Genomic DNA, 13,205 nt, shown 5'->3' with positions numbered 1-13,205 from the left:
ACAGGCATAGTTAACTTTAAAACTTAGGTGATTTTTCAAAAAGTATCTCTAAATATTACAAATAAGGCAACAGGGTGCATTTACTTCCTTTTTTAAAGATGTATTTTTTGGGTGAGAGAGCACAAGCAGGAAGGGCAGGGAGATGGAGAGAATCTCAAACAGACTCAGCGATAAGAACAGACCTCAAGGTGGGGCTCCGTCTCATGACCCTGAGATCATGACCTGAGCAGAAACCAAGAGTCTGATGCTTAACTGACTGCACCATCCACATGCCCCAAAGTACATTTACTTCTTATGTTTTCACATAGACACAAAGCTTTCAAAGTAACAATTTATTTAATTAGAATGAGATTATAAAGATTATAGTAGGCATCTCCTAAGTAATCAGTAAGAGCACTAAGTCCTGAGAATAAATTAATCTCTGAAAAGTATGTATTTGTACCCTAAGAAGAAAAAATAAATGTATTTGTACCCTAAACCAGCTATTTTAGAAACTTTTAGAATGCACAAACACATATCGCAGAGCATGGTTTAATTACACTTTAGATAGCCTCTGGAAAATTCCTTATATTTCTAAGGGAAGAAGAGTGGAAAAGGCAAAGTCTTAGTATTATTGTGGATAGAAGTTTGACCTCTAGAACTTCCTGAGAGAGTCTCAGAGAACCATAGTTAGAGGGGCTGAATCCGGGGGAGGTCAAAACTGGAGCTTGGGAGACCAATTAAGAAGAGTGGGATGATCTCTGTTGGCATTGGCTCTCCAACCTGAATGTGCCTGAGAATCCCCTGGAGAGCTTGCTGAGCCAGATGGCTGGACCCCACTCCCCATTTTCCTGCTTCAGTAGGTTGAAGGCTGGGCCGCGAAATCTGCATTCGTAACAAGTTCCCAGGTAGGATACTGACACTGCTTCTTTGGGGGCCACACTTTGAGAACCACTGCTCTGAGGTCTTACTGCTCATTTCAGAACTCAATCCTAGACTTACTGTATGTGAATCTTCATGACTAAGACTCCCAGATGATCTGTATACATGTTGAAGTTCGAGCAGCACTATTCTAAGAGATGGTATCCTAGACCTGAGGATGAAGAAAAGTGCCCAGGGTTAAAAGTTATTTATAAGAACGGAAAGAAGCACAAACCTACATGGCTGGACATAGGGAAGTGAGAGAAGGGGAGAAATCAGATATGCTTTGGTTTCAACTGAGTAGGTAGCTGATTATTCCTTTCCACTGGGACAGGGGACACAAGCAGAAGAGTGCATTTGGACAAGTGGTATTTGAGTTCAGTATTGAATGTTTGGACTACATGAAGCTCTCTTTTAACTGCCACTATATTAGTCCTATTGGCCATATGTGATTAAGCAACACTGGCCGGGGCTCCTGGTCCTGTGAAGGGATTGGTATTACATGAGAAGTGTTAGGCACGCGTGCAGGATTCTATTTTCAACTACGAATCCACTTGTGGCAAATATAAATTAGTAAAATGCAAGTCCCTTCCACAAAAGGGTGTTGAAAACCTGTCTCCCACCCCCATAGCACCCATCACCATGCAGATTAGAGACACTGGGTAACGGCAAAGATTATTTGCCACCCACCAATCAGGAATCAGGGCCCTGAAGAATAGAAGGGGATATTCCAGGTAACCCAGAACAAAGATGAGAGACTGTGGGATGTGCAAACAATGCCAGCAAACTCAATGGAGTTCCCGTTCAGAGTGGGGATCAATCTCATCAAACCCTTTCGCTGCCTTCCAGAAGTCCCCAGTAGAGAACACCTCCAAGTGTTACTTAGAGCTAGCGATGTACTTGACCCACTGAGCCGGGATTCTAACACATTCTAATCTGAGTCGGATTTCTGTCTGGATGGGGCAGACTTTGCACTTCCATCCGTGCCTGTATCTGATCCTCACACAGCTGCGAGGCATGGCAGGCAGTGTTTGTATTCCATTTTGCAGAGCTGAGTCTGAAGGAAATTAAAGGACTTGTGCAGAGTCACCGAAACAGGAAGAGAGTGGGACTAGAACCCAGGTCTTCTGACTCCAAATCATGTGCTCTTTTCACCATATTAGAATGCTGAGTTCCACTGAACAGCAGACTGAGCTGCAGAACGAGTTACCTTTTTTTGGATTCCAGTTTATTTAAAGAGATGACTTGAGGGATGCCCTGGGTGGCTCAGTTGGTTAAGCATCTGCCTTCGGCTCAGGTCATGATCCCAGGGCCTGGGATGGAGCCCTGCATCAGGCTTCTTGCTCAGCGGGGAGCCTGCTTCTCCCTCTGCCTGCTGCTCCCCCTGCTTATGCTCTCTCTCTCTCTGGCAAATAAGTAAATAAATAAAATCTTAAAAAAAAAAATAAAGACACGACTCGCATAGAAGGTTCACACAGTGACACCTGACTTCCTAAAATAGCGCAATTCATAATGCATTACAGTTTATTAGCGACTTTCATTTTAATGGTCAAGCAATTAATGATGAGCCACAGCAAAACGTCTGTGGCAGAAAAAAGAAAAAAAACATTTACATTGTCACCAGGTCTGTTCATTATCCTCCGTGCTCTATATCCAGATCAATCAATAGTTAATTAATAATGATGTGCTTCCTGAAGTACAAGGTTATAAATTAATTTAATGCTCGTATGCATATTTTTTGTAGGAAAAATGAGTGGAAAATGCCTGCCATGCCCATCTCATTGTAAGAAAATGTATGTAATGATTACAAGCATATAATAAGAATGGTTTGCCCAGCCAAATGTTTGTTCATTTCTGTTAATCAGTATTCATTTGAGCTACTTTCATGCAGTTTGTGGAAGCAGTGCAATCAGTTGAGTAGTGTGGCAGATTTAAATCAGTAATAAAAGCCCTGGGGAAATTAACAAGACAAAACATTAACCACAGACTAAACATTAACATATATTAGCATTTTTATTATACCTGTGGAATTGTTAAATGGGCATGGTTACTACTATTAAAAAGTTTATGTTGTATATCACATAATTTCAATGTATATTTTGTTTTAAAACTTTTAAGATTTAATTAAATGAAATTGAACAACAGCATAATAGACAATTCAACAGAATGAACTGAAGTTCATTATTTTATTTCAGCTGGAAACCTACAGAATTCCCAACCCACCCTATCCCCAAGCCCCCCAAGGTATCCTAAACAAATGCCACAGGTCATACTCCTCCAGAGTGGACCACAGGATCAGAGTTGGTATTTAAATGGCATAACCATAGAGGGAGTTTTTATGTTTAATTCTGTGGAGTTCTGAAGAATCCACTGACAACCCAAAACTAAATTACACCAGTTATTTAGCAACAGTTCTCTCAGCAAAGCCCTCTTTGGGGCCACAGTAATCATCTGGATTCCAGCAGAAAGGTTATTCCGTAATTAAATAAAACTGCGGAGATCTTCTAGAGCCCCTGAGGTCCCGGTGACCTGGAGAACAGCTCCTGAGAGGAAGGAGTGAGACAGCCACCATCTTCCTCAAAGGCTGTCAAATTTCCCAGGGCAGTAGGGTATGTCTGTGGCTCCCCCACAGACTCACTAACGGGAACTTCTCTCTTTCTGTTTCTGTTTCTCCCTCCCCTTCCTCCTCCTATTATGGGCCATGTAAGACAGACACACACACACACACACACACACACACCCAGAGAAGGAAAATGTAGGTGTGCCTGTTTGGCTCAGTCAGTAGAACATGCAACTCTTGATCTTAGGGTTGTGAGTTCAAGCCCCGTGTTGGGCATGGAGTTTACATCCTTAAAATAAAAGAAAAAAGAGGTAAAGTCTTTCCTTCATCTGTTTTTTTTTTTTTAATCTGGTTCTTAAACTTTGAACACAGAATCGACCTGTCGGCTTAGTTAAGAGCAGGAGAGTCAGAGACGCTATTTAATGTATTTGCAGCCCTTCCCCATTTTCTCGTCTTTTCGGCTATGAGAGCTAAAGGCCTGAACCTGTTGTATTTCTATAGCCCTAGGGTCAACCAGAAATCTCCATTGAGGGGAAGCTATAAAGAATATAGCTGGGCCAGACATCAGACTAGACCTGGGTTAAATCGTAAGAATTACAGATTTTGTAGCCAGTCCAAGAATCTGACTCAAGCAGTCAGTCAGGGGCCCGGGACAGCCCACAGGAAGCAAGCTGCAGGGGGAACACACCTGGGAACCACCTCTCCCACAGACCCAGACATCCGGGGCTTTAGGGTGATTACTAATCCTCTCTTACCAGGCAGACCAAAGAGTTTAAATCACTCCACTAGAAATACTATGGTTAAAATTGGATGTCCGTTTTTGGCTTATCTTTAATAACTAGTCCTTCTTTAAAGGATTTTTTTAATCCTTCGTAATCATTACTCTTCTCCAGTTATGGATGGGATGGCCACAAACCTGGGTCATGGGAGGCCCCCAGAGTCTATCCTCTTGACAGAAATCTACGGCATAGGGAGGAAAAACCAAAAACAAAAGCTTGGGGCCCCTCGCTGGCTCATTCAATGAAGCGGGTGATTTTTGATCTCAGGGTTGTGAGTTAGGGCCCCATGTTGTGTGCAGAGATTACTTAAAAATAAAATCTTAGAAAAATAAACTTAAGTTTTGCTAGGCAGATCTAGGTTCAAGTCCTAACTCTGCCATCTACTACAATTATGGTTTGCTTCAGTTCCTTAAACATCGTGAGCCTCAGTTTCCTTATCTCTAAAATGGGGTCAAAAATACAAGGTCCGTATGCCTCAGAGAGTTGTAGAATTCACCGTCAAGAACAGAGAATAGGGGCGCCTGGGTGGCTCAGATGGCTGGGTGTCTGCATTCAGCTTTGGTCATGATCCCAGAGTCCTGGGATCGAGCCCCACATTAGGCTCCCTGCTCAGCAGGAAGCCTGCTTCTCCCTCTCCCACTCCCCCTGCTTGTGTTTCCTTTCTCGCTGTCTTTCTCTCTCCCTCTCTCTCTCTCTCAAATAAATAGATAAAATCTTTTAAAAAGAACAGAATGGATGGAGGAATTATTAGTAAGGCAGGGGGCTGGAGTCAGGTATTATGTTACAAATGGGAAGTATTGGTATTATTGAGAAACTTACAATGTAGACTTTCTCTGCTGAGTCAGTCAGAGGGAGAGATCAAGTGTGAGGGGTTTTTTTTGTCACCAGAGGGCTTCCAGAACCAACAGCAAATGGCCCCTGAGCATCAGTATAGTTACATTTTAACCAGTGGGGTATCTGCATTTTTTCGACACATCAGTTACAGGGTACCTGTGTGCATTGCATCAAACCAAATGCTTTGCAGGGTTTCAAACTCTTTGGTAACATATTCTACTTGAAAAATAATTTTCAGGGGCACCTGGGTGGCTCAGTCGATCGAGCATCCAGCCCTTGATTTTAGCTTAGATCATGATCTCAGGGTCATAGGATCAAGCCTGGAGTTGGGCTCCGCGCTCAGCTCAGAGTCTGCTTGTCCCCTTCCCTATGCTCCTCCTCTCTCTCTCTCTCTCTCTCTCTCTCTCTCTCTCTCTCTCTCAAATAAATAAAAACTTTATTTAAAGAAAGTCATTTTCAGGCACCTGAGTGGCTCAGTGGGTTAAAGCCTCTGCCTTTGGCTCAGGTCATGATCCCGGGGTCCTGGGATCAAGCCCCGCATCGGGCTCTCTGCTCAGCAGGGAGCCTGCTTCCTCCTCTCTCTCTGCCTGCCTCTCTGCCTACTTGTGATCTCTGTCTGTCAAATAAATAAGTAAAATCTTTATTTAAAAAAAAAAGGAAAGTCATTTTCACCTTTTTTTTCCCAGAGGAGTTCAGAATAAAATATGACACTTTTCATATCATATCTTCCTTTTTTGCATGAGACCCGAGTGACAGCTGGAAGGTAGCTGGGGGACCAGGTCAAAAGGAAGTCTTATTACTCTCTTCATGCATGTGTAAAGCCAGTGTTCTGGACCTTGCTTAGAAAAGAATGGTCCTAGTGTTGCTAGGATGACCTTCTGACCATAAATATGGTCAGGAGCCCTGCCTTCTTTTATTTTTTTTTTTCAAGATTTATTTATTTATTTGAGAGAGAGAAAGCACACAGCAGGGAGGTGCAGAAGGAGAGAGAGAGAGAATGTCAAGCAAACTCCACTGCTGAGCACAGAGCCTGATGTGAGGCTCGATCCCATGACCCTGAGATTGTGACCTGAGCCAAAACCAAAAGTCAGGTGACCATCCGACCGCATCCTCCCTCCCCCTGACTCCCCAGGTGCCCCAAGTCCCTATTTCAAGTCTTGTAACACCTCAGGGGACCCCCGTTACTCTCCTGCCATAGATTCTGGCGCATGAATAAAGGAATCACTATTCTTGGAAAACGAAAGGATTTTCTATTCCGGGTCTATCGGTAGAGACATTCGCCCACCTAATTAATCCAGTCTCACTAACTAAAGTTCAAGATAGCGGCACCCTTAACCAGGTGCATTAGTCCGTGGAAGGAAATTGGATTGCACTTGTTATTTAAGAGCCCCAGACTCCTGGGCGGGACACTGAGTTCTAAAATGCTGCTCGAAATACCAGTGATTCTTTAGCAAGTGCAGCCGTAGACGGAGACCCGGGTCTCCAGGCAGCGCCTCATGTCCCCCGAGTTTGACATTTACAAAGAAATTTTGATCAAAGGCCCTCTTTTGTGTTAATTCTGCGTCTCTTTGTAAATTCTGTTTTCTTTTTGTGGCCACCCCTCAAAATGAGCTTGTAATATTCACCTACAGCTCACACAGTGCGGAGGTGGAAGATGTGGACAGAAGAGCCCGAAGGCACGGGGGAGGGGGTCTACATTTGACAAATGCTTTGTATATGAGAAGAATTTGCTTTGTGGTAGATTTGTGGAAGAAAATACAGCCCGTCTGTTAAGAAGTGGCAGATTTCAGCGGGGGGGGAGGGGCATTGGCAGGACACCGTTGTTTGCCCCTGACCCCACCCGGAGCCTTGGGGACTCTGCCCAATAGTGCCACATTGGGTGGCTTGGGAAGAAAGGTCACACTGGCTACATTCTCGTTTGTTCTTAACCTTCCTGCTTTTGCCTCAGCTGTACCCCCTTTCCAGTGGGTGGTTCCATGAGCGTTCGCCGGCTGTGTGGCAAGTAAACACGTGTGTGTCTATGAACATAATTTTAGGATGCACAGTCTGCCCTCAGTTATTCATACCTGCCTTGCAAACTTTGGAAATGACTAGAACCGAGCTCCCCAGTCCAGCCAGGCAGCCCCCTTACCTGAAGCACCATCAATCCCTGTAAACTCAGAGAATACAGTTTTCTATATAAATCAATTCTTGTATTAGGAAAGAAAAATCTTTTTAGTTTGTTTGTTTTTCCCCAGTGGAGGTGAGGCCTCTACTGACTTTAGATTCTTCTTTTCTAATTCAAGAATTGATTTATATAGAAGACTTTCCAAAGCTATACAAACCAAATGCTGCTTTTGCTTTTAGAAAGACATAGGTAGCTTTGTAAATGTCATCTGGGCCATCTTGAGAAATCCCGGAAACGGATGACCACACGCAGCCCGGGACTGCAGGCATGCCAGACCTGATACTAGGAGTTCCCTTCAATTCATTTTGATGAATTTACTTTTACTGAGTCCCTAACAGCATGCAAAATTCAGTCTGATTTCTGTGGAGGTACAGAAGATATAACCAAAGGTACCAAAGATATAACCTGTCTTCACTGGGTATTTCTAATATTTTTCTTTTTCTTTATTTTTTAAAATATTTTATTTAGTTATTTGACAGAGATCACAAGTAGGCAGAGAGGCAGGCAGAGAGAGCGGGGGAAGCAGGCTCCCTGCCAAGCAGAGAGCCTGACTCGGGGCTCGATCCCAGGACCCTGAGATCCTGACCTGAGTCGAAGGCAGAGGTTTTAACCCAGTGAGCCACACAGGCTCAATGTTTTTTTTTTTTTTCTTAATGTATATTTTTCTTAATGTATACAATCTATATATTCACCTTGGCTATGTTGGCTGTGTTTCTGAGGACTGGGAGTTCCTTTAAAAAAAGAGAGTGTAAGCAACTGGTGATTAAGCATTGTCTTCTAGGGAGGTGATATTGTATAAGCTTTGAAGTCAGACAGTGAATCAACGGTATATTTGCCACAGGCAACCCTTAACCTCCTCTAACCTCAGTTTCTTCACCTCTAAAATGGGGATGATAACATTTAGCTTAGTGTCTGACATAAGGGAGACATGTTAATACATCTTTATGTAGAAGTTCATTTTAGGCTTGTGTCTGAAAGCTCAAAAATAGAAATCTACAAATAATTGAACCAGATTACTTAGAATTGAGATAAGAAAGCTGATGCCATCTTTTGATCATTGCCATATGACTGTTAAGAGGACGAAGCTTTAGAGGGAGGCATCCGGCAACTAGTCTCGAATGAGCAAGTGAGTGGATCGAGAAAGGAAGGAAGGGCGGGCCCGGTGTGCCGTGGCTGCGAACAGTAGCGTCCTCGGTAGTGAGGTTCTCATGAGTGTTGATTGTCTGGGTTGCCCTAAGGGACCCTGGAGACAGCCCTTTTGGTGGATTCTTGGGTCTGACCTCATGGCTATCTCCAATTTAGGCTGCAGACAGGTATGTGGGGGTGCCTTTGGGAAGCCCCAGGGCACAGTAGCCAGGGTCCACATTGGCCAAGTCATCATGTCCATCCGTACCAAGCTGCAGAACAAGGAGCATGTGATTGAGGCCCTATGCAAGGCCAAGTTCAAGTTCCCTAGCCGCCAGAAGATCCGCACCTCCAAGAAGTGGGGCTTTACTAAGTTCAATACGGATGAATTTGAAGACATGGTGACTGAAGAGCGGCTTATCCCAGATGGCTGTTGGGTCAAATACATCCCTAACCGTGGGCCCTTGGACAAATGGAGGCCTCTGCCCTCATGAGAACCTTGGCACTACCCCTTCCTGTCATATTCATGCCCACCAATACATCCAACTTCCTGTCAAAAAAAAAAAAAAAAAAAGAGAGAGAGAAAGAAAGGAAGGAAGGAACAAAAGAGGAAGGATGGGCGGAGGGAAGGGGAGAGCGAGGGAGAGGAGGTAGGCTTTCTTGAGTACCTGTGTTCTTTAGTACTCTTGGTCCTGGTCTTGTTCAATGATACGGGATTCACAGCTGATCACACTGGCTATGGATTGGTTGGCTGGCCTTCTTCCTTCCCTTGGGCGTTTTTACGAAAGTCAGATGAGCCATTACACTGACATTCTTCAGCATACGCAACCCTGGGCCTTCGAACCCAACTCCCTGCATGGAAGGCTGCTCTGTTAACAGGCTGCTCTACACATCTCTCACCCCCTTCCTCTCCCGCCCCACTACTTCCTAAACTTTGTAATTCCTATTTGTGAACTTCTACATTCTTATAAATACTAAGGGCCGTGGAGAGGTATCAATAGCCTAAGTCTTGTATAGAAAGTCCTCTCAAATGTGCAGAAAGAAAATGCATTTTTCATCTTAGGAAACCTTGAATAGGTTGGGCTCAAAGTCTCCACTGCCATAGTCTTCAGCCTGCTTTTCCACAGATGGCTCTTTACCTGAAAAGCGTAGCACCTTTTTCGGACTCCAGTAATAGCTTCGTTCTGCTCTTTAAAAAGAAATTGGGGAAGAAATTGAAGTGCATTTCAGAATTTGTTTCTACTATCATATCTGTGAAAGTATCATATAATTATATTGCATTTCTTTTTCAGATTGGCAAGTTATGTGCCCATTCTCAACAACGCCAGTATAGATCTGCTTATTATCCTGAAGATCTGTTTATTGACAAGAAGGTATTAAAAGTTGCTCATGTAGAACACGAAGAAACCTTATCCAGCCGAAGGAGGTAAGGGGATTCTGCTTTTTTCCCCCCTCTGTTTCAGCATACAATTAACAATTGTGTTGTAAGGTGAAAAACTTTTGGAGTGAAGCTTCTTAAATACACATTATTTTGTTCTTTTGAGTAGAGTTTGATTAATTAATTCTACCATTTGTAAATGCTAAGGAAAAGAGATATCACATTATATCTAAGCCATATTTAAATGTAAAGTTACCCTATGTAAATATCCAGCACAGTACTCCCTGAATAGGGAGTCCGATGTGGGGCTTGATCCCAGGTCCCTGGGATCATGACCTGAGCCAAAGGCAGCTGCTTAACGACTGAGCCACCCAGGTGCCCCCAAGATATTTGTTGACTAAACAAAATGTTTTCTGCTTATGATCTGGTCTCACAATTTTATGGCTTCGCTTGTGGTTTTCCCATTATTACCAGTGAGTCAAGGTCAAGTTCACCAGAAAGAAACTGGCAAGACACACTCATGTGCATAAACATACCGCACATTCTGTACACTCTTGTCAGTATACAAAATGAAGGATTCAGTTTCTGTTTCTTAAGACAGCAGTCAAGGGACTAAATCAAAGTTTGTTTCTGATTCTCTTCTTTCCTCCTTCCCTCATCCAGATGACCTCTTTCCCTGTTCTAGTCATGGTTACAAATAAGGGGTGGCCATTGGATGGGAATCCCAACACAGGTCTAGGAGAGGTGCCTTCCCAAAAGGAGTGCACATGTCCCCAAGCCTGCCACTGGCTCAAAGAATAGCCAGACATGATTTCTGCTTCCTGATGACTGGCCTGCAGATGGAAAATTAAGAGATGAAATCAGCAACATCTCAGATGTAGGCTAAATGAAGCCATTCATATCCATTTACTACAGGAGGTTTTAAAGTGATAACTCTTAGTCATCACTATGACATCACAAACTCTTAGTTTGGAGTGAGAGAAGCCAGTAAGGCTGCATGAGAGAGAGTCCTCCAAAGAAGCATTTCAGGAAGTCCCATGTTCTCTTTTGTTGACTTCCAACCAAATGGATGTCTAGTTTCCCTGTAGCAACAGTTTTAAAGTGTGACTCAGAGACCCAGGAAGTCACAGAAACTCTTTCCAGGGAGTCTGAGATGCTCCTTTTGCTAACTACTTATCCATGTGAACCTGGGTTTTGTTTATATACTTTAACCAAAACAACACATTGCAGCAGATTGAATGCAGAAGCCAATGGGAGAATTCAGCTGTCTCCTATTAAGCCAGGCTAAACATATTTTGTAAAAAAGACAAAACCAATATCAGTTTCTCACTATTTTTTTCATAAAAATAGTACTTATGTTAACACATAATGGCTCATTATTTGTTTCAAATAAATAAATAAGTAAATATTTCCCCCCTGAGTTTCACTTTCTAAAGCAGTAAGTATCTAAAAATATATATCGGACCAACAAAAGCTCTTTGGGGCCCTCCATCATTTTTAGGAGTATAGAGGGGTTGTATTCATTATCCAGTGCTACATAACAAATTTCCCCAAAACATAGTGATTTAGAACAACTAACATTTATTATCACAGTTTCTGGCAGGAATTCGAGAACAGCTTGGCTGGGTGGTTGTCAGCTTGGTCAGTTTCTGGGGCTGTAGTCATAGGAAGTGCAGATCTACTTTCCAAGTGGCTCACTTAGCAAGGTAGTGCTGGTTGTTGAAAGGAGGCCTCAGTCCCTCACCGCATGAACCTTGTGAGTGACTCTGCAACATAGCTACTGGCTTCCCCAGAATACAAGATCCATGGAAGAGCAAGGAGCAAGCTGTATTGTCTTTTCCGACCTAGTCTGGGAAGTGACGTACTGTCAAGTCTGGTATCTGTTTGTTAGAAGTGAGTTCCCAGTTCTAGTCCACACTCAAGGGGAGGGAAATTAAACTCCACCTCTTGAAGGAAGGAGTATCAAAGAATTTGTGGACAAATTTACAAACCACCACAGGGGTCCTGGCACCGAAATATTTGAGAACCATTTCCCTATAGCATAGGAGAGTTTTAGGAAGTGTTTTTCATTCTGGGGAGACAAAATTTGGTCATTTCTCCAAACCTTTAACCTTTGACTTTCCTTTGTCTGTTGTTCTCAATTGCTTTCACACTTTGCCCAGACCACCTGAGAAATTAACCTCAGTCATGGATCTTTAACTAGGGGAAACCTCTTGCGTATTGTACTGAAGTGAATAAATTATATTTATATTGTATTATTACAATATATAATATATCATATTATATATCAATATCACAATAATTAATGAAGAATCAATATCTTATACAATTATTTTTATTAATTTATTATTATTTTATATAATTATATAATTTATAATTATATTATTTATAAATAACCTACAAAAATAAAATATAAATGTATTATATTATATTATACTACATAATTATTCATTTAAAATTAATAAGAGGGCATCTGGCTGGCTCAGTCAGCAGAGCATGTAATTCTTGATCTTGGGATTGTAAGTTTGAGCCCCACATTGGATATAGAGATTACTTAAAAATAAAATCTTTAAAAAAATGTTTAAATAAAATTAACAAAAGGAATGTTTAAATTATAAATTACATTTATATGTTATAAATGTAATATATTTGTATGACATTATACAGTAATATGTATTTTTATATATATTGCTTTATTCAACTCAACAGACACTTAGGAAATACCTGTCATGGGCCAGAATGTGTACTGGCATCAAAACTCAAGACAGAGGCTCAACTCTCCAAAGCAGTCTAATGTGGAAATAGACTTAAATGCAAATACTTCCAAAATAGTTTTATAAGTGCAAAGGAGTGTCCAGAGTCTATCCCTAGAGGCAGCCTACAGGAAAAATGAGAGCCTCTGCCCAGGGAGATATAGTGGGCCTCCCTGGAGGAAGTGGTATATGAATCAGTCCCAGCATCATATGCAGAGCTTATTCAAATGAAACACACCGGCCCAGTTCCATTTTGAGACAACCCTGCCAACCTACACACATTTATGAGTAAGTAGGAGGTGCTACTTGATCAAGGGCCTGCTGCCATGGCTTCTGTCTGGGGTTCTCGTGGGACCCATTCCCTACTGTCCTACTGGGGAGGGCTCTATGGGGTCGATTCCTCTACAGAAAAATGAAATGGATGAATGGGTTCTTGGCCGGGCACCCAGATTTGGCACTTTGTTTAGATCGCTTTCTGAACTTGTTGCTAAGCCCAAAAGAAAAGATAGTAAGAAAAACTACATAGCTTGCAGGCTTGATTAATTGGTGGCCGGGCAAGGCTCGTTTGAGTGTTGGAAACACAGCCTGCCCCATGGTGCTTCTCATCTCTTGCAAACTAGAGCCTTAGAGTCCGAGTCAGAACAACAGGAGAGTGTCTGATTTCCTTAAGCTCCCTCCAGTAGGCATTGTAAACCCTTTTAGGGAGAGG

The 13,205-nt window shown here is 42.5% G+C and overlaps 1 protein-coding gene and 1 pseudogene across 1 annotated transcript in view; both read left to right on the top strand.

Moving 5' to 3' along the window:
- GPC3 (glypican 3) overlaps window positions 1–13,205 on the top strand; it is a 399,487-nt gene that overhangs the window by 252,455 nt on the left and 133,827 nt on the right. The window contains exon 4 of the mRNA XM_059157331.1: window positions 9,658–9,791. Within this exon, the coding sequence (XP_059013314.1) occupies window positions 9,658–9,791 (134 nt within the window). The remainder of the gene's footprint in view (window positions 1–9,657; window positions 9,792–13,205) is intronic.
- On the top strand, window positions 8,343–8,495 carry LOC131822394 (small nucleolar RNA SNORA70; annotated as a pseudogene).

This window comes from Mustela lutreola, chromosome X, assembly GCF_030435805.1.
Source record: "Mustela lutreola isolate mMusLut2 chromosome X, mMusLut2.pri, whole genome shotgun sequence".
Taxonomy (NCBI): domain Eukaryota; kingdom Metazoa; phylum Chordata; class Mammalia; order Carnivora; family Mustelidae; genus Mustela; species Mustela lutreola.
The sequence above is the reverse complement of the archived record's forward strand: the minus strand, read 5'-3'. Positions and strand labels throughout refer to the sequence as shown.